Below are 20,581 nucleotides of genomic sequence, written 5' to 3' on the forward strand. Positions count from 1 at the left end.
CCTGCTAGTTGATTTAAAAAATCTTATTGCTTTGTGTTATTTCTCTACAAAAATGATGTGATGAGAGTCTAAGTGCTTTAGAGTCATGAAATTTTGCCACTGGGTGGAAAAAGAAAATGAAAACTTCTGTAAATTAAGCATGATGAAAATATAAATGTTCTAAGTTTTTGCCAGCAAAATCAGGTAGTATGTCATTTTACAAGATGACAATGAAGGGTATACAAATGAAGATTTATAGTTTGCCAAGTCACGTTAGGCTTAATGCATAATTCAAAATTATTCTATCAAGATAGAAAGGTCTGATTCCATAATCACTGCAGGATGACTTGAAAGAATTTTAATACGGTTGATGTCTACTAAATTCTTAAGTTACAGAAAGAAGATGCCTTCTGGAGTTGTTAGTGTAAATTGATTTTAAACAGTGATGAACTTTCTGGATGCCTCTTTCATGTTGGATTTTGATATTATTTTCAAGCAGAAGTCATTTTTTCATTCTGTGATGAGCTAAAGGATGGCATAACAACAAGCACTCAACGAAGATATCCAGAGAGTAGTGCATGGATATTATATGTTTCCAGTGCTGTTAGACTGCTTCTTGCAAATGGCATTTGTCATGGCCACCAGAGCCAGAAAGATAGAAGAAAAAACTGTTTTCCACCAAATATTGGCAAAAATCTGGAGCGGGTAGTGGATACATATGTAAAGGTCATCTACGGAAAACCACTGTGGAGTGTGAAGTGTGCGGGTTCTTTACAGATAAATATGGTTCCGTACTATGAAGACTAGAACAGGTTGTATTCATGTATAGTAAACATAATAATAACTTGCTTCTAGAAAACATGGAGGCAAATGTCTCAATTCAGATGCTTTAAAACCTGGTGAATTGCCTCCACAAATAGTTTGAGGCAACATATTTGAAATAGCTAAATATTTGCCTTATGACTCTAAGTATATTGGGTGTTAGAAGTTAAAGACAAGTTAACATTTTGAGATGAGAGTAGGTGATACAATGAAATTTGAAATCAAGTACTTTTACCATGTTTTCTTCTTGTAGAGAATTCAAAAACTAAATGAAGAGATCCCAGGAACATTTTAATTCCTGACAAAGTGCCATGAGGAATTTTTTGCTTCTTTTGGCCTTGAAGACCAAAATGATTATTCTGTGATAGCTCTCACTTACAGAACAATAAGATATGTGGAATACATCTATCCAGGATTTGTTGTCTCTGGCATGACTAGAGCCTTTTTGATGAAACTGCCTTGCATCACATTTCAGGTGTTAGATATAAGTGATACAATCCTACAGAACATCACAAATTTAGCAGAAGCTATTATTACATGTAAAGAAAAGTATGACCCTAGATTCTATATTGATTGTCAGGGAACAGTATTCGTTTCTGTAATCAGGCATATTTCCTTTGACAAAGTTTGCAACAAAGGGCAACCAGAACTCTGTGGTGTTCACTCCTCACACCTCAGACCGCTACCGTGTAGTAAAGGTGACAGCCAAGATAGACACACACATTTTGATGATCAATCTTTGGAACTTGAGACTGAAAATGTACGTTTCCTCAGATTATTTTCCTTTCAGCACCTCCAGGTGTAATTTTGACAGTATTTTGTATTGGGCTGATGACACAATGGGTAAACATAAACTACTGACACTGGACTTCTGCAGTAGAGTAACAGCCATGTGCAAGGCCATTGAAAAAGTAAAGACTGGTGATTACATTGCCACATGTTTTTCTGCATGGCATTATCATCTTAACTATAGACATTACGTGCTTTCACAGCATGATGTTTTGAGTATTTAGAAATGGACCTTATGCATCATACACTTCATAAGAGCTTAGAAAGCTCTCACCCAGGTATTACCAAATGCCAGACATATCTCTGTGTATGCCATATTCTCCCACAGCCAGAATTCATTCTGGGTGGGATGCTGATCTTGGCTGCTAAGGAAGTGATGTGGGGGTGCCAGATGTCTCTCGCTGTTTGTGAGTCTAGCAAAAAGGAGAACATTGAAGGCTACTAAGTGTACTGTCACTGTTAGAAGAAATTGTCAAAGAAACACTCTTTAATTCTCCCCATCTGAGTGTTGTAGTCATATGTGGCCAACACCAACCTGGGTTTTTACAGCAATTATTCCATAATGATCACAATCACATTCAAGTTCACATTCTAAGTCTTAAGTCCTACAGAAACTCTGATAATGTCCTATAGACCTTTCAGTAGCTAAAATCAATTAGTTTAAAAAATAGTTTTAATTTGGCTTGCTCCCTGTTTCAACAGAATGCACTGGTGAGTCCTGCTCCATCCTTGTATTTTATGTGTGTGGCTATCCCTCCTGCTGTGTTGGAGGTCAATATTCCAGAATGTCAGCTTCTCCAAATACCTATGTATAGAGCAAAGAGAAAACTCTTCAAGTCAAAAGAGTGTATGCTGTTTCACGGGGATCTCTAGCCTTGGATTTGGAACTCTAACGTTTGCTACACAGAAGATGGTTATTTTTTATATTTTACTTCTATTTTGTGGGTACATAGTATTTATGTCATACATGACATGTTTTGATATAGAGGCACACAATATGAAAAATGCATATCAGAAACAAGATGGCGGGCTCGTGGTGAGAAGCTGTGAAGCAGGAGTAGAAATTAGTATGCCTAGAAGCAGATTTTAAAAGCAGTTTCTCTTCAGAACATCTTTTTTCATGCCACTTGATAAGTATCTTGAAACACCATGACTGTAGCTGCAGTAAAATGGGTGATGTCAAAGAAAACTATCTTGAAACATTTATTTCCAATCCAAAACGGAGCTTTATATTGTGTTTGTCATAAATCTACATATTCTCCTCTACCAGATGACTATAATTGCAAAGTAGAGCTTGCTCTGACTTCTGATGGCAGGACAATAGTATGCCACCACCCTTCTGTGGACATTCCATATGAACACACAAAACCTATCCCTCGGCCAGATCCTGTGCATAATAATGAAGAAACACATGATCAAATCTTGAAAACCGGATTGAAAGAAAAAGTTGAACCCCTTGAGCAAGGACCCATGGTAGAACAAATTAGCAAAGTGTTCTTTACTACTAAGCACCGCTGGTATCCTTATGGACGGTATCACAGAAGTCGTAAGAATCCGAATCCTCCAAAAGACAGATGATGCTGAGGTTCCTGGGAGAATCAAAGAGAAATGTGCCTCATTTGCAAAAAATGCCGTCTGATGTATTCACTAATATATAGTAAAGTAATAATGATAAACTCTTTTCATATTTTAGAATGTGTACTTTTATATATGTTAAGTAATTCTGGATTTGACATTCTCATTTAGAGAAACCTATTACATTTTATTTTTCTTTTTCAATTTTGTCAATTTAGAACTTTTCCATAGTGCCAAAGACATACATATTCAGTAGAACATCAATAGGTTATATCAGAGCACTTTATTATAAAATAGGCTTTGTGTTAGATGATTTTGGTCAACTGTAGGGTAATGTAAGTGTTCTGAGCATATTTAAGGTAGGCTAACATTTTGAATTTATGATATTTTCAATTTACAGTGGGTTTATTGGGATGTAATCCTACCATAAGTTGAGAAACATGTCTTTTTGTGTGTCTAGTATGATTTAAGTATTTGTACATCATTAGCCAAACATTGTTAGTAGTATAAATATGATTAATAAAAAAGTGCATGGCTTTCCTGAGGGAGATTTTTAAATTGCCTTTGAGAATAAACTCATAAGGTCTACCAAGAAAATAAATGTTATAATGTTTCAATTGGCTTCTGGGAAATAATTAAATTACTGATATTTTGATCAGGTTTTACTGTCTACTAGGCCCCTTCCATCCATTCTTATTAAATTGTCAAAATAATCCTTGGAAGAAGGGATGTAATCACATTTTACAGTGACTCAAACCCTACCAAACAAGTGGGAGAGCCAGGAGCCTAATTGTCAGGCTCCAGAGATTTTTTTCAGTGCATCACAATGACAAAGGGGTGGTTTTCTTTTGCCCAAGAATGTGCTTTCCTAGAGATTTTTCTAGATAGAATATTATGTAATTTGTTTTGAGGGTTTTTTTCCTGGCTGTCTTAAAGATTATGCTAGCTTCAGAACACAGGCAAACAGCTGCAGCTCTGTGATTAAAATGTTAATGCCACTAGGCTAGCATTATGAGAATGTTAATAGATAACTCTGCTGCCACTACTAGTTATATATGATCCTTAATAGCATTGCTTCCACTTCAATTTCTATTTAGGAGGTGAAGAATCTTTTAATAAGGTAGAAAGTTGCTTTATTTAAACTTGTGCTGTAAAATGTTTGTGATATAGTAAAATTGATGTGAAAAATAATTTCTCATTTAAAAGCAATGTGCATCTGTAGCTAAAAATCCAAGAGAAATGTTAGGGAAGTTTCATTTGGCAAGAGGGAAATTTGAGGATCTGGGGTGGTCTCCCAGTGGTGCAGTCACCCAGCTCTTCTGGACAGGGCTGTGGGAAGCCTTCCGAATTTCCCTTTCTCTCAATTTGTCAGTCCCTATCTGTTGAGTAGGGATGTGACAAGTGGTGTCTCATTTACCTTCCCCCATACCCAAGTTCAGCTGAGGGGATTCTTTAGAAAACTCCAGTGCCACACAGAGGAGGTTTTCTGAAATACAGCCTTATTTTCCTTTCTCATGAAGCAATGTGTCCATTCCCCTGGGGCTTCCTGGAATGGCTGACCAGAAATGGCTTTGTGGGCAGCAAGGCACTGACCTGATAAGTCCATGCCTGTCCTTCTGCGCAAAGGGCTGTAGCATTCTCATCTAACTGCTCTTCTTTGGGTGAGAACCCGCAAGTGAGCAGGAAAGCAAGCTCCCCTTCTTGCCATTTCCGGAGCTCATGATTCCTGCTCATGCTGGAGCCTGGAGGGAGGTTGGGCTATTCCTTCTTGCTTCTTTGACCTCCCCTTCAAAAACACCAAGGCTTAATGATTAATGTCATTCACTGCAAGTTTCTCTAAGGAATCACTCTGATTTCACAGTGAAGAAATGGCCTTGGAATTAGTGAACTCCACCTTAATGTACCCTTACAGTCACTGAGCATGGCCCAGCTATCAGTCTTTCCTTGATGCAGTATCAGTTTATGTCCCTGAGTTGTTCAAAAGGAAATGACCACAGAAGGACAATTTTAGAAGCCAGATTCTCTCTGCATACTCCTCTAAAGTATAGTTTTAATTAGGCCATTCAGGAAAGAAAAATACATTGTGGAGATCTGGGTGGCAGTGGAGTTCTCATTTTCCTTAAAACAATTGTTGAAAAGACCTATGAATCTTAGATAGCACACAATAATGCCAAAAGGCAAATCTCTTTAAGAAGAGTGCTTGACTGTGGAATTTCATTTGTACAATGAAATTTCTTTCTTCCAAAAGATTGTTTGAAAAACCTTGATTCCTGCTCCCCACCCCATTTAAACCTGATATTAAATAACCTGCATCTACATGTTTGTAATAATTTATCAATCATTTGTGAGCTAATTGCTTTCCATTCATAAGAGTCTAGCATTCAATATTTGACTTTTTCTACTCTTTCCTGTTAAGATCATGCTTCCCCAATAGCTGGCTCCTCCCCACAAGTTAAACTCTGAATCTCACAGAAAAAATAATGTGAAAATGTGTCTAAGATAATTATTATTAAAAAATCTTTTTTTCCAACCCCAGTTAAATGTAACTGGCCCCTTATCACCACAGGAACTTGGAGAAGGCTCTTGAGCTCCCCTGAGCCTTGAATCTGATACATTAGTATGTAGATGCCACGGAATTGTGAATCCCTCATATTTCCAGGCTCCTCAGGCACTGATTTATTTTTCTCTTACATTCCTGCTCTACCATGGAAGTTGCTGATGGGATTTCAGATAAATGAGGGAGGTGCAGATTTGACAAAAAGGAGGCAAGACCACCACAGCATTGGCTTATTTGGTGTATGTAGAAGGTGAACTTGTACCCCAGGCCATGCCCCCCACCAGATTTAGATGAAGAGTTCCATTTCCAATCACTACCTTTTGTGTGTGTGCTTTCATTAAGGAAAGAGGGTTTTTACTGGAGACTGCATTCAGATAGCGAGGAAGACACAGAAAAATCTTGGGGCCAGTCTGCTGTGGGAGGGCAGAGCCTCTGTCCTGCAGTCGGGGGGCTGGACATGCCCCCCAGCTGCAGCTTTGTTGGAAATGTAAGACCAATTTTCACACAAGTGATTCAAACCCTATGGAAGCCACTTTCACATGGATTGAAGTTTGTATTTTTTATTTTTTACACTTACAGTGGAGAGGGTAAAGAATTCTTTTCATTAGAACTTTTTGCTTATGGAAGAAAATTTTAAAATTACTTCCATTTCCATATGCTTTTCTTTTTAGAAAGCCTCATGAAAATTTGCTTTTCCTCTCTCTAGAATAAGTCAAGAGGAGGAAGTGCATGGAGCACAGAGCATTCTTTTAGCAACTTTTTAAAACAAGTTTCTTGTGCCATAAACCATGTCCCCCCTGTAAGGTATATTGCTGAGTTAAAATGAGGAAACTGAGGCCAGTGAGAGAAAATTAGAATCCAATTTATTCAGCTCCTGGGCGAGGTTCTGTGGTCTGGGAAGGGGCCAGAGAAGTCACACTAGGCTTCTCAGGGTGTGGGGTTTTATAGGGAGTGGAGGTAATTTATTGGTCTTTAGGGAAACAAAGAGCAGACAGTTTCATTGGTGAGGAGGGTTGATTGATTATTAGGGAAACAAAGAGCACACAGTTTCATTGGTGAGTTTCGTTGGTGAGGGGGTTTGATTGATTACTAGGGAAACAAAGAGCAGAGAGTTTCATTGGTGAGGGGAAGTCAAGGTGCTGACAGGGTGAGCTGCCATTGGTTGCCAGGAGGGACTACTGGTGGGCTGACCTGCTGGGGAGGTCAATGTTAAGCTGCCATTGGACAAATCTTTGGTGGGCTTTTTAAATTTTGAAGGGGTTGAGTGAGGAATGCAGGAGTGGGTGTGTGGAGCCTGCATAGAGAGACCAGATAGGAGTGGGTGTGGGGAGCCAGCATAGAGAGGCCAGCGTGGGGAGAGATAAGTGTGTCAGCATGGAGATGCCAGCATGGGGAGAGATAAGTGTGTCCATTTAACTCCCGGTGAGGCAGCCAGCCTTATACCCCCTTCCAGTCCCCCTTTCAGTTTCCCTCCTGCATGCTCTAAGGCTATCTTCAGGGCAGCCTTACCTGTCTGGAAAACAGCTGGGAGACCCATCCACACCACTCAGCATGGGTGGGCCAGGCTCAGGTGTGTCCTGTCTCTGGCTCTATCATCTGACAGGGATAAATCTAAGTCCATGGAGGGCTGGGGGCTGAGGAGGAGCAGGGCAGTGTTGGTCAGCACAGTGAGCTCCATCACATCCAGGGCACCCTCCAAGACCAATGGAGTAAGATTGAATTCTCATTTGCAATCCAAAAATGTTTATTTTCAATTTGAATTCTAAATGGGAACTGGTAAAAATAATCTGGTCAGTCATATAGAGGAGTGGGGTAGGCATTTCTTCTCATCTTTGTTTTTAAAATTCAACCTCTGTGATTGTTCTTCATTGAGTCCAGAAAGAGTGAAATAAAAGCTGGCATTTCTAACTGAATCATGATGCTGGACAGAGGTCCCATCTCAGCCTCCTTCCAGCCCAGTAAGTTGGAATTAATCCACAGGCAGATTCCCAGGGTCGGTGACTTGGCTGCACTCTGCCATATTCTCAGGACTCAAATCTACAGGACTTGTTTCTCAGTGAAAATCTGAGTTCCTGAAGACAAAGAAAGGCCTGAAAGGGTGAGTGACCCCTTCTATCACAGGCTTACCTTGCTTTCCTAGGAATTATAAGTGGGAAATGGGGCAATGCCAGCCCTGCCAGCCTGCTTCCTCAGTCCCCAAACCATGGACTGACTCCAGTCCCATTTCACCACTTCTTCCTTGGGCAAGTGACTTTGTGTCTCCCAGCCTCAGTTTACCAGTTCTGAAGCTGGCATACAAATCCCATATGCCTGAGCACTTGCCCGAGTGCTCACAGATTGATACAAGCCTTCAATGCATAAATTCTCTTAAGTTCTTTGAACAGGACCTGCCACATGGACCTCCCACTAAACCCCATTGTTAGCCTTGTCAGTCAAATCTTTTGCACAGTGAACTCTTTCCCTGAAGAGTTTGCAGGCTTGAATCACATTTCAAAGGCAGCATGTTATAGATTTGTAGGGTGAGTATTTTTCACCCACCTCCTCCTGACTCGGTGCATCCTGTCTGAGGTCCTCTCCTGGCAGTGCCAAGATGAGTTCGGTTTATTCAACACATTTCTGGAAAGTTCTGAGTGACAGCCTTCCCAGAGGTGTTTGGGATGGAGGCTTCTGAGCCCTGGAGGCTGGAGCTGAGGTGTGGAGTGCAGCCCCTGTTGGAACTGAATTTCTAAGGCTCTAGGCATCCTGTGGCTTTTTCCCTGTGTGATCTTGCTTTCTCCCAAACCAGTGCTTTCTTGAGGTTCAGGTCAGTGATCAGGGCCAGGATGCCTGGACAAGAGCTGGGAATGAGATTGAGGTGTTTGGTTCATCTTGGCTGTCCCCAGTGGTATGCTTGTCCTATCGGCCTCAGTGCATGCATTTCCCAGGGCTCCTCTCTGCTGAGCAGGCCTTCTCTGTCAGCCAGGTACTTACCTCTGTCCAAAGATAGCACCAAAAATCACATCTGGTGATCTAGCATCTGTGCCTCAGGGTGGGTGCTATCCAATGTGCCTGTCGTGGCCTCTCAGGGCCAGAATCCCACTGGAATCTCCATCTTGGGCACAAGTGACTCAGGGAGGCAGCCTCTAAATAGCCACCATTGAGGCTGCTGGGATGGCCCAGGCCAAATACCAGCATTTCCACCTTTGGGCTCAGGAAGTTTTCCAGTCGGCAAGGAGGTGCCACTTCCTGCTAACCCCTGCACTGTCTAGACTGTAAAACAGCCTATCCTTTTTTTAGGACTCTGAAAGGGCTCATGATTGTGGTGGTCTCTGTGAAACAGGGAGGGGACAGGAAGTAACACCTTTTTTTTATCTGCTCCCTTCCTCCTGTCTCCTTGGCACATGCTTACACACCCAAACACACATTCTCATGAGCACATAAATGCAAACACACATCACATGCACACAGACATACATTCACACACAAGCATGCAAGTTGATGCACAGACACGAGTTTAATTCCATAACACATGCACATTCACACATAAGCATGTGCACACATATTCACACAAGAACAAGGTCACACCCATGATGCAGTCACATGTTAACACACAATGTGCATGTTCACACCCATGTGCATATAAAACACATGTACACACAACACACATAACAGAGTCACTCATGGACACAAACATACATGAATAACATGCACACGTGCATATATAACACATGTACACACATGCAGAGAGAAATACGTGTGCATTTACATATGCAAAGTATGCATTCACATGATCACACAAATATGCACAAATGTGCACATGCCCAAACGTACAGATGTGTGCAAACCACGCATTTGCAGGTATGAAACTGCCAATGCACACAAATATTCACACACGGAGGCACATACAGAAACATGTGCACATTCACACACATGCATGAGTACATATGCACACTGAAACAAACATGGGTGTAAATGCACAGACAGGCACACAAAGATGCACAAATACAGATGCAGATATGCTGAAGTAGTCACACTCATGCACACACATTGCATGTGCACACACAGCTGCAAGCTCACACACAAAATGCACATGTGCATTCACACACCTGAAAACACACAGTGTTGTTCAATTTATTTGGGAAAGAAAGAATGCGATAATCTCAGCGAAAAAGCTCCCAGCTTAGAATTCCATGAGATCAGGAAGCCAAGGGTTTCTAGTGAGCAAGAGGCTTGCTTAAATCATTGTTTCCATTGGGCTGTGTTTCAGAAGCAAATTGTACTACAGAGAGAGACACATCCCGATGTGTGTGTGCACATTTGTTTACATGTTTGGTATGTGTGTCTGTATGCGTGTTTCTTTTTTGTCTTAGAAAAAAAGAAATAAAAGACAATCTGGTGATTCACTGACATCCGTTCACAGGCCTTTAGGAAAACAGCCAAGCCAGGGCCCCTGGGCCTTTGGGTCCTGGAGTCTGGCAGGGCCAGAACTGCCCTCTCTTGTTGAGAGAAGATACTAGTACTCATCAGCCAGAGCCAGGCACTTCCATTTTCATCCCAGTCCAAGATTTCCTCTACTAGGATTTTCATTTTTCTCAAACATCACACCAGTCCCTGTGCACAGTGCCCCTCCCTGGCATGACCTCCTATCCATGCCCATCTCTAACCACCTCCAAAGGGTGGCCAAGTACTGCCAGGAGCCCCAAAATCCAGATTCCCCATGTTGGGGCTTCCTGAGAACCCCAGGAACTGTCTGTATCACCCCAGAGACTGCCTTCTCCTGGAGCACAGGTGGGAAGGTCCGAGGCAAGAGGGGAGGCATGACAAATCTAGGAACACTGTGAACTACTAGAGGGCAGGAGGCCCAGTTTATATGGTCAATGGCCTCCTCTCACCCCTGCTAGAACAGCCACAGAAGTGAAAAGAAAGGTCGGGCTGGCCCTAAGCCATGTCAACCCGTATCAACTGATGCCTGACCCTGGGGAGCAGGCTCTACTTCTGCAGTGATTTCTGAAAACTTTGGCTCCCCAGTTAGCAACATCATGGGAGAGGAGTGTGGAAACAGCGGTGGCAAGCCCATTCTCCAACAGAGAAAGTTGAGGCACTGTGAGATCTATCCAACCGGCCCAGGGAAAAGCACCAGTTGCTTTGCCAATCTGTGCTGGTCACTGGAGGCCAGCCCTGTGCTGGGCACATGCACACTCACATATGTTTCCACATGCTCATGTGTGCACATGTATGTATACTCACACATGCACACCTGCAGAATAAACCACCTGTGCACCACCACATGGACACTTATGCACACAGAGACACACACGAGCATGCATGCATGTGTGCATGCACACAAGTGCACATACACAATACATACGTATAAACCCATGCCTCTGCACATGCACCCACAAAGCCTGCTTTGGGCCCTGGCCCCAGCCCTACCCCTCCAGCTGCAGGGTTTCCTGGTAATCTTATACTGCATTTGTCTTTGCTTCCTGCTGATGTTTTAGGTGACATCTGCCACAAGTCCTACACACAGTTCTCCAAACTGTGCCTGTACAAGTGGATGCACTCTGACTTCTGCATGCATGTTAAGTGCAAGGACTGTGGACAGATGTTCAGCACTACCTCCTCCCTCAACAAGAACCTAGTGCTTCTGTGAGGACAAGAGCCATTACACGTGGAGTGTCATCTTTGCTTCTGGCCTGCTTTTGACCCCCAGCCCCATGATGGACAAGGCAAAACCTTCCTCCAACCCCAACCATGTCAGCTTGGGCTTCACAGAGTACTTCTCCTCCAGGCTACACCTGGGGAGCCTGCCCTTCTCCATGGCTCCCCCTGCATTCCCTGTGCTCTGCCCCCAACTTCCCAGGCATTCTTCCTCTGTCCTTGTACCCCTGGCCACCTCTGCTACATCCCACACCACAGCTCAAGAAGCTTCTGAACCACACCCAGGAAACCACGCTTCCCTGGGAAATCTGGACCTGTTCCTGGTCTCCACCATCAGCAACAGTAGCCAGAGCATCATGGCAGCTGTGGGATCAGAGGAGAATTTCTAGAGCCACCTGGAGACTCCTACATGGAGAAGCTGAAGACAAGAACAGTGATGTGTTGAATGGCAGTGACTTTGAGGACGTTAACAAGATGAGGACTGACCTGAACATGACCACGGGGACAGACTTGGACCTGGATAGTGACCCCAACAAAGACAAGGGTGACAGTAAGACTTCTGAAGACAAGGCAGAGTTTGGGAGTGACTTAGTCCTGGGGGAACCAGTGTGGTGAGGTGCCCATCTTCTATTCCCTAAACTCATTCTTTCTGCCGCCCAACCAGCAACTGCTGACCACAGTGGGCATCACCCAGGACTCCATCAAGGCCAATGCATCATTTTTGAGAACACTTTGGCTTCAGAAAAAGCTGGGCTCGATGCTCTACCACTCAGCATTCCCTTTCTACCCTCTCTCCAGCTGCCTTCTTTGGTCCAGCTCTCCCAGACCCACAGAAGTCAGAGGGTCCTGGGCTGCATGTTTTCCTCACTTCCTGCTCTTCTCCTGTCCTTCCTGGTGCTCTCCTGCTCCTGGAATCACAGAGGCAGGGGAAGCTGGGAGATCTCTTTCTGGTGGCTCAGGGGTAATCAGAGAAGGAGCATTATGGTCCTTGGAGGGGAGGTGGAGGTGGAGGATAGAGCAAGTGTTGGAGGGTGTTCTAAGCATCAGCACCTTGTTTCTGATACCCCTATTGGTGGCAGGCAAGTTTAACATAACTACCAATTTCTGGGCAGTTTTGTGCCTCCCTAGGATGCGGTTGGTTGGGAAAGCAGGACAAGGCTTGGGAAGTGGGGTCCTGACCTGGCCAGCATGTGTCCCTGAGATGCCTGCTTTGCCATACGAGGAAATGAATAGGCAACCCTGAGAAAAATCATGTGAATAAAGCAAAAACAGTGAGTTTTGGAAATGCTGGAGAGGGGGCTGTGTCTTTGGGGAGGGTAGCAGGTTTACCAAAGTGCCCTTGATGCTGGGAAACAAGTTACAAATCTCAACCATCACTGGGGGAAACTGAGGCAGACAGAGACAAGCATCCTGCCATCAGGAGCTGCCAGGCCAAGAGGGGTCAGTGGATGGTCCTGCCCACCACCTGTGTTTATAAGGAGATATTTGCATTGTGATTACACGAGAACAGTTGTCATCAACATCTGGAGAAAGTTCTAGAACTGTAATCTCCAGCAGCCCTGGACAATGTTTAGGCAGGACCCTGTCTGGCTGCTGTGGGGCATTCCCTGCTGCCCTCCTCAGGACAGAAACATGCCAGTTACCACATTCATCAGCACACACAGGTAGAGGGCCTTATGCTAGGGGCTGGTACAGGGAAGGAGGGAGGCAGGGCCAGCTTCACCATGGGGCTGGCTGCCATTTCTCCCCTATGTCCACACTTGCCCTGGTGTCCTCCTGGGCATAACAGAGCCCTGTGCTGCTTCACCTGATCCTGTCCCCACCAGTCTGAGCACTCATCCTCCTCTCCTGGGATTATCCTATGGCTTCTGTGACTCTCATTCCATAGTCAGTGGCTGGGCCCAGGTAACCATGTTCTGTGTGTTCTGAACCCAAAGGCAAGCTCCCTTGGGAAGGGGGCAGAGATTCTCTTAGGTTCTACAAAAAGAGTGTTTGGAACCTGTTTATTCCAAAGGCAGGATCAATTCTGTGATACAAAAACAGCACAACACAAAGCATTTTCACATATAGCTGACTAGTTTTGGGGGCTACGTATTTGTGTTTTCTAATAACAGCTCAATAGATTTGGAAACATCACTAAGAATCTACAAAAACATTTTTCAACCTTGTTGTATCAAAACACAAGTACCATTCTTTGAGCTAATACAGGATGTCACAAAGTGCTTTCACAGCTTATTTCTAGTTTTTAAAAATTAATATTTGTATATTCCTATAAGGACTCAATAGATGAAGAAATGTCACTTCTTAGATTCTACAAAAAGTGTGTTTCAAAGCTGTTTCATCAAAACACATGTTACATTCTGTGACATAAAACAGCAGGTTACCTGAATGTTTTTTCATTACCCCAACTCATTCCTTACATGTAGGCTCAATCTTTCCATTATTTGCTTTACTGTTTCGGCAAAATCCAGGAGAAACAACTTGGTAGTAATCAGAATGTTACCCAAGTATATATTGTTTACTTTATTTTAAATACTGGTGAACAGTGTTTAATAAATTGTTTTATATTCCTTTATGCAAACAAAAACAGAAACAAAACAGCGGGTTACAAAACATTTACACAGACACACTGTTCCTAGTTTTTAGGATTGGATATTTCTGTGTTTTTTTTGTTTGATGTTTGTTTTTCTTTCTTTTTTTTTTTTTTCAGTGTAGTACTTTATTTTCTATTGTATTAAACCAAAGCCAGGAAAATACCAAGTTATTTTTTAAAGGCAAATCTTTACTCCTTAAACAAAAAAAATACAAACTGTGGTATTTTTAAGATAGATCATTATATTTTACATAATATAAACAAAATCACTAATGCATCTATATATTTGGTTTCCTTAAACTACAATGAACCACAGAATGGGTGGAAAAATGCACTTACATTTTGGTGGCAAATAAACATATTGGAAAAAACACATAACACATAGCATGCCTTTTTTTCCTTACTGTCTACACACAGGAACTGACATAACCAAGCCTTAATAGCCACCACCTCCTCTTCCAGGTCCAAAGTAGCCAGTCTCATAGGCCTCCCTAGCACCTACTCGCTGGAACCCCCCAGATCCTCTGAAGCCTCCGATAGGCCCTCTGTACTCTCCTCCAGAGTTGCCCCTATAGCCATCTTGGGAAACTCCTCTAAAGCCTCCACCTACACCAGCACCATATCCTGCCCAAAAGGAGTTGCAGCTGCCACCATAGCCTCTGGTACCATAGCCTACACTGCTATAGCTACTGCCATAGCCTCCACCACCATAACTAGAAGTTCCCCTTCTATATACACTTCCACTGTCATATCAGGCCATCCTGGGAGGATGTGGACCATCTCCATACCATGTACTGCCAATCATAAGGTTGACACCAGCAGCTGAGGGCCTAGAGATTTGACGGATCATGTTGATCACACATTCATCTACGGGGTCCAACTGGCTGATGATAGCAGGTTGTTTGGTTACTTCAACAACCAGGACCTCTGTGGCTGCCCAGAGACCAGTGATGCAGGCAGCAGCTTCATGAGATACTTGTGGTTTAATCCAGTCATCTACAAGCACAATCTGCCCATCGGATTGGACTTTCTTGGATGCAAAGAGAAGCAACTGCAAGGGGATGACTAAAGTCACGCCTTTAGCAGACATTGCTTGAGTTTTAATCTTTTCACCAAACACAAAGAAGGGAGTTGGGTACATCATGTCTCGGCTACAAAAGGACAATTAACCGACGATTTGTGGATGAGTGCATTATGCCCTTCAATGGTGAGAATATTTCTCTTTTTCTTATGATAGCAAACATTGGAGTACACACCAAAGGCCAGGAGAGAGACAAGAAAATCCAAATTATTATCTGGCCCAGTGTTAGTAAAAACTTGTACTAACAATCTTCTGGAAACCTAGAATTAATCAAAATCTCTTTGAGCTGAATTTGGCTTCCCAAGTCATTCTTAGTGTAGCCATATTAAGTCTTTTGTGCTGACAAAAATGTATCTCTGCTTCTTCTCCACCCATTCTAGCATCATCCCAGGCTTGAAATACTGATAAAAGGACTATATGAGCAGAAAATCTGTTTGAGCAAAATTTCAATGGTTATAGCCCAGCCACTTTCCTTCATTGATAAAAGGCTCTGGGAAGCAGGTAGCAGCAGCAATGGTACAGATAGCATCACCCACGTAGAAAATACACCTCATTATCATCATTTTGCCAAAATGAGGCTTAATGGGGAGTTTAGCCAGGATTTGTTCCAAAGAAGTCAACACATCATTGGCATCTGATGCATCAATCTATCTAAGAGTATGTTCTGCTTCAATCCCAGGGTCTCTGTGCACTCACTATTTTAAAAATACAATACACTGACAAGTACTTTATTTTTCTATTTGTTTTATATTGTACTTTAGGTTCTGGGGTACATGTGCAGATCATGTAAGGTTGTTGCATGGGAAGGGTTGTTGCAGGGTTGTTACATGGCAAGGTGGTTTGCTGCCTCCATCCCCCCATCACCTATATCTGGCATTTCTCCTCATGTTAACCCTCTCCAACCTCCCCACCCCCTGCTGTCCCTCCCCTAGACCCCCAAATGGCCACAGTGTGTGATGCTGCCCTCTCTGTCTCCATTTGTTCTCATTGTTGAACACCCACCTCTGAGTGAGAACATGCAGTGTTTGATTTTCTGTTCTTGTGTCAGTTTGCTGAAAATGATGGCTCCCAGATTCATCCATGTCCCTACAAAGGACAAGAACTTATCGTTTTTATGGCTGTATAGTATTCCATGGTGTATATGTGTCACATTTGCCTTATCCAGTCTATCATTGATGGGCATTTAGGTTGGTTCCAGGTCTGTACTATTGTAAACAGTGCCTTAATGAACATACATGTGAGTATCTTTATAATAGAATGATTTATAATCCTTTTGGTATATATCCAGTAATGGAATTTCTGGGTCAAGTGGAATTACTATTTCTAGATCCTTGAGGAATTGCCACACTGCCTTCCACAATGGTTGAACTAATTTACACTCACATCAACAGTGTAAAAGTCTTCCTATTTCTCCACATCCTCTCCAGCATCTGTTGTCTCCAGATTTTTTGATGATCGCCATTCTAACTGGCATGAGATGATATCTCAATATGGTTTCGATTTGCATTTCTCTAATGACCAGTGGTGATAAGCATTTTTTCATATGTTTGTTGGCCTCATATATGTCTTCTTTTGAAAAGTGTGTGTTCATATCCTTCACCCATTTTTGGATGGTTTTTTTTTTTTTTTTTTTGTAAATTTGTTTTAGTTTTTTATAGATTCTGGATATTAACCCTTTGTCAGATAGGTAGATTGTAAAAATATTTTCACATTCTGTTGGTTGCCAGATCACTCTACTGATCACTTCTTTTGCTATACAGAAGCTCTGGAGTTTAATTAGATCCCATTTATCTATTTTGATTTGTTGCCAATGCTTTTGGTGTTAGTCATGAAGTCCTTGCCTATGCCTATGTCCTGAATGGTTTTGCCTAGATTTTCTTCTAGGGTTTTTATGGTGTTAGGTCTTATGTTTAAGTCTTTAATCTATCTGGGCTTAATTTTACTGTAAGGTGTAAGAAAGGGGTCTAGTTTCTGCTTTTTGCACATGGCTAGCCAGTTTTCCCAAAACCACTTATTAAACAGGGAATCCTTTCCCCATTGCTTGTTTTTGTAAGGTTTGTCAAACATCAGATGGTTGTAGATGTGTAGTGTTGCCTCCGAGGCCTCTGTTCTGTTTCATTGGTCTATATCTCTGTTTTGGTACCAGTACCATGCTGTTTTGTTTACTGTAGCCTTGTAGTAAGGTTTGAAGTCAGGTAGCATGATGCCTCCAGCTTTGTTCTTTTTGCTTAGGATTATCTTGGCTATATGGGCTCTCTTCTGGTTCCATATTAAGTTCAAGGTATTTTTTTTTCCAGTTCTGTGAAGAAGGTCATTGGTAGCTTGACAGGCATAGTGTTGAATCTATAAATTACTTTGGTCAGCATGGCCATTTTCATAACAATGATTCTTCCCAGAATAGGAAGATAGACATCTACAGAACTCTCCATCCCAAATCCACAGAATATACATTATTCTCAGCACCACATCACACCTACTCTAAAATTGACCACATAATTGAAAGTAAATCACTCCTCAGCAAATGCAAAAGAATGGAAATCATAAGAAACAGTCTCTCAGACCACAGTGCAATCAAATTAGAACTCAGGATTAAGAAATTAACTCAGAACCATGCAACTTCATGGAAACTGAACAGCTGGCTCCTGAATTTTGACTGGATAAACATGAAATGAAGGCATAAATTAAAATGTTCTTCCAAACCAATGAGAATGAAGACATAATGTACCAGAATCTCTGGGACACATTTAAAGCAGTGTCTAGAGGCAAATATATAGCAATAAATGCCCACATGAGAAGCAAGGAAATATCTAAAATCAACACCTTATCATCAAAATTGAAAAAGATAGAAGAGCAAGATCAAAAAAACTCAAAATCTAGCAGAAGACAAGAAATAACTAAGATTAGAGCAGAACTGAAGGAGAGAGAGACACAAAAAGCCCTTCAAAAACTCAATAAATCCAGGAGCTGATTTTTTGAAAAGATCAACAAAATAGACAGACTGCTAGCCAGATTAATAAAAAAGAAAAGGTAGAAGAATCAAACAGATGCAATAAAAAATGATAAAGGGGATAGCACCACTGATTCCACAGAAATGCAAACTGCCATCAGAGATTACTACAAACAACTCTATGCACATAAACCAGTAAACCTGGAAGAAATGGATAAATTCCTGGACACTTGCACCCTCCCAATTCTAAACCAGGAAGAAGTTGAAACCCTGAATAGACCAATAACAAGGGCTCAAGTTGAAGTAGCAATTAATAGCCTACCAACTAAAAAAAGTCCAGGACCAGAGAGGTTCACAGCCGAATTCTACCAGACGTACAAACAGGACTGGTACGACTCCTTCTGAAACTATTCCAAACAATACAAAAAGAGGGAATCCTTCCCAAATCATTTTATGAGACCAACATCATGCTGATACCAAAACCCAGCAGAGACCTAACAAAAAAAGAAAACTTCAGGCCAATATCCATGATGAATATAGATACAAAAATCCTCAATAAAATACTGGCAAACCGATTGCAACAGCACATTAAAAAGCTTATCCATCACGATCAAATAGGCTTCATTCCTGGGATGCAAGGCTGGTTCAACATATGCAAGTCTATAAACATAATTCACCATATAAACAGAACCAAAGATAAAAACCACATGATTATCTCAATAGATGCAGAGAAGGCCTTTGACAAAATTCAACATTTTATGCTAAATACTCTCAATACCTGCTATTGATGGAATGCATCTCAAAAGAGTAAAAGGTATTTATGACAAACCCACAGCCAATATCATACTGAATAGGCATAAATGAGAAGCATTCCCTTTGAAAGCTAGCATTAAGCAAGGATGCCCTCTCTCTCCACTCCTATTCAATATAATATTGGAAGTTCTGGCCAGAGCAATCAGGCAAGAAAAAGAAATAAAGGGTATTCAGTTAGGAAAGGAGGAAGTCAAATTGTCTCTATCTGCAGAAGACATGATTGTATATTTATAAGACCCCATCATCTCAGCCCAAAATCTCCTTAAACTGATAAGCAACTTCAGCAAAGTCTCAGGATACAAAATCAAAGTGCAGAAATCACAAGCATTCCTTTACACCAATAACAGACTAAAAGAGAACCCAATCAAGAGTGAACTCCCATTCACAATTGCTACAAAGAGAATAAAATACCTAGGAATCCAAATAACAAAAGGATGTAAAGGACTTCTTCAAGGACAACTATGAACCACAGCTAAAGGAAATAAGCAAAGTACTTATTTTAAACTAAGCTTTGGTGGTTGTTTCCTAAGGCCATTGCTTGGGGTAAAGAAAATAAGGAGAAGGATCAGAAAGAAGAATAGAAGCAAGAAATAGAAGCAGCAGCATCAGAAAATAAAGAAGAACAAGAAGGTAATAATGAGAAGAAGAAAAAACAGATGAAGAAAAAGAAAGCAGGTGAGGGAATGAGAAGGCCTATTATGATCAATTTTCCCCCCTCCCTGATTCATTAAATTTGAAAAAGTTCAAGACTAACACAACAACAAAGAAAAGTAAAAAGATACAAAAAATGTCACTCCCTAAATTTTATTAAATATGAGAAAATGTTGCCACTCACCCCTGGCCCAGTCAGGCACCAACAGGAAGAGGGCACCTTTCAAAGACTGCAGGAGAAAGGGGAGGACTTCTCCTTGCCATAGCTGTGCCTCTACTGCTGCCACCAAAGTCTGTGGTAGAGCACCCACAGCTTCTTACCCATTCCAAGCTGGGTCAGCCCCACAGGGCTCCTACCCCACCCTTACCAGCCTACAGACTTTCTGCTGCTGCCACGATTACTGCCTACACCAATATAATCACCACTGCTTTCACCTTCAATGCACTGGGCCACAATACAAGTCTTCTATCAACTGGCCACAATTGGGCATCATTCTATGGCTCTGGCTTCCTACTTCTCTGGTTGAGCTTCAATCTCCATCATCGAGCTGCAATCTCCAACACCACCACCACCAGCCACAGTGAGACAAGCCACAGTGCCATGCCATCTATAGGCTCCAGCCTCCAGCAAGCAGCAGGTGGCTCATAGTTCTCCTCCTCCTCAACCCAGGCACAAAGCAGCTGGGTGGGCAAAACCAGAAAAGCCTAGAACAGAATTCAGGGAGTGGTAGCATTAAAGCCTCACATCGCCATGCTGGCCATGAGGTGGCTGGAGCCAGTTTCCCGAAAGCACTCACACCCACCCTCCAAAGTCCAGTCTCTCCTTTTGGCCCAAGCTGGCCACAAACTGGATCCTGGGGTGGGGACTAGAGACACCACCATGCCCAACTCCCTACCACACAGGAACTGCTGAGCCCACTGGAGGGTGGAGAGCAGGAGTAGCAAAAACTCAGGCCCAGCCAACACCCCTCAACCAAGTGCAGATTCCCATTCCTGATTCCTCCACACACAGGGCCCTGTCCACCAGTGGTGCCTGCTACTTCATGCCTGGGGGTCCTAGGAATCTATGCAACACAGCAAGAGGGCACAGGGCAGGGAACCACAGCTGGTTTGGGGGCCCTTCCATACTCAGGA

The 20,581-nt window shown here is 42.4% G+C and overlaps 1 protein-coding gene and 1 pseudogene across 1 annotated transcript; one reads left to right on the top strand and one right to left on the bottom strand.

The window, feature by feature from the left end:
* Positions 1-2,610: 2,610 nt before the first annotated feature.
* LOC105708056 (large ribosomal subunit protein mL42-like) lies at positions 2,611-3,199 on the top strand. Its single transcript, XM_064379945.1, has one exon. It carries the CDS (start codon positions 2,740-2,742, stop codon positions 3,166-3,168), a length of 429 nt encoding a protein of 142 aa, XP_064236015.1. The 5' UTR covers positions 2,611-2,739; the 3' UTR covers positions 3,169-3,199.
* Positions 3,200-13,861: 10,662 nt separating this feature from the next.
* Positions 13,862-18,890, bottom strand: LOC105708055 (ATP-dependent RNA helicase A-like; annotated as a pseudogene).
* Positions 18,891-20,581: the final 1,691 nt, after the last annotated feature.

This window comes from Aotus nancymaae, unplaced genomic scaffold (assembly GCF_030222135.1).
Source record: "Aotus nancymaae isolate 86718 unplaced genomic scaffold, 86718_ANA_hifiasm-v0.15.2.pri h1tg000022l_1, whole genome shotgun sequence".
In the NCBI taxonomy this organism is placed as follows: Eukaryota; Metazoa; Chordata; class Mammalia; order Primates; family Aotidae; genus Aotus; species Aotus nancymaae.

What these genes read in the sequence shown, in the direction of transcription:
- LOC105708056 (XM_064379945.1), top strand. Translation starts at nt 2,740, where the DNA reads ATGACTGTAGCTGCAGTAAAATGGGTGATGTCAAAGAAAACTATCTTG.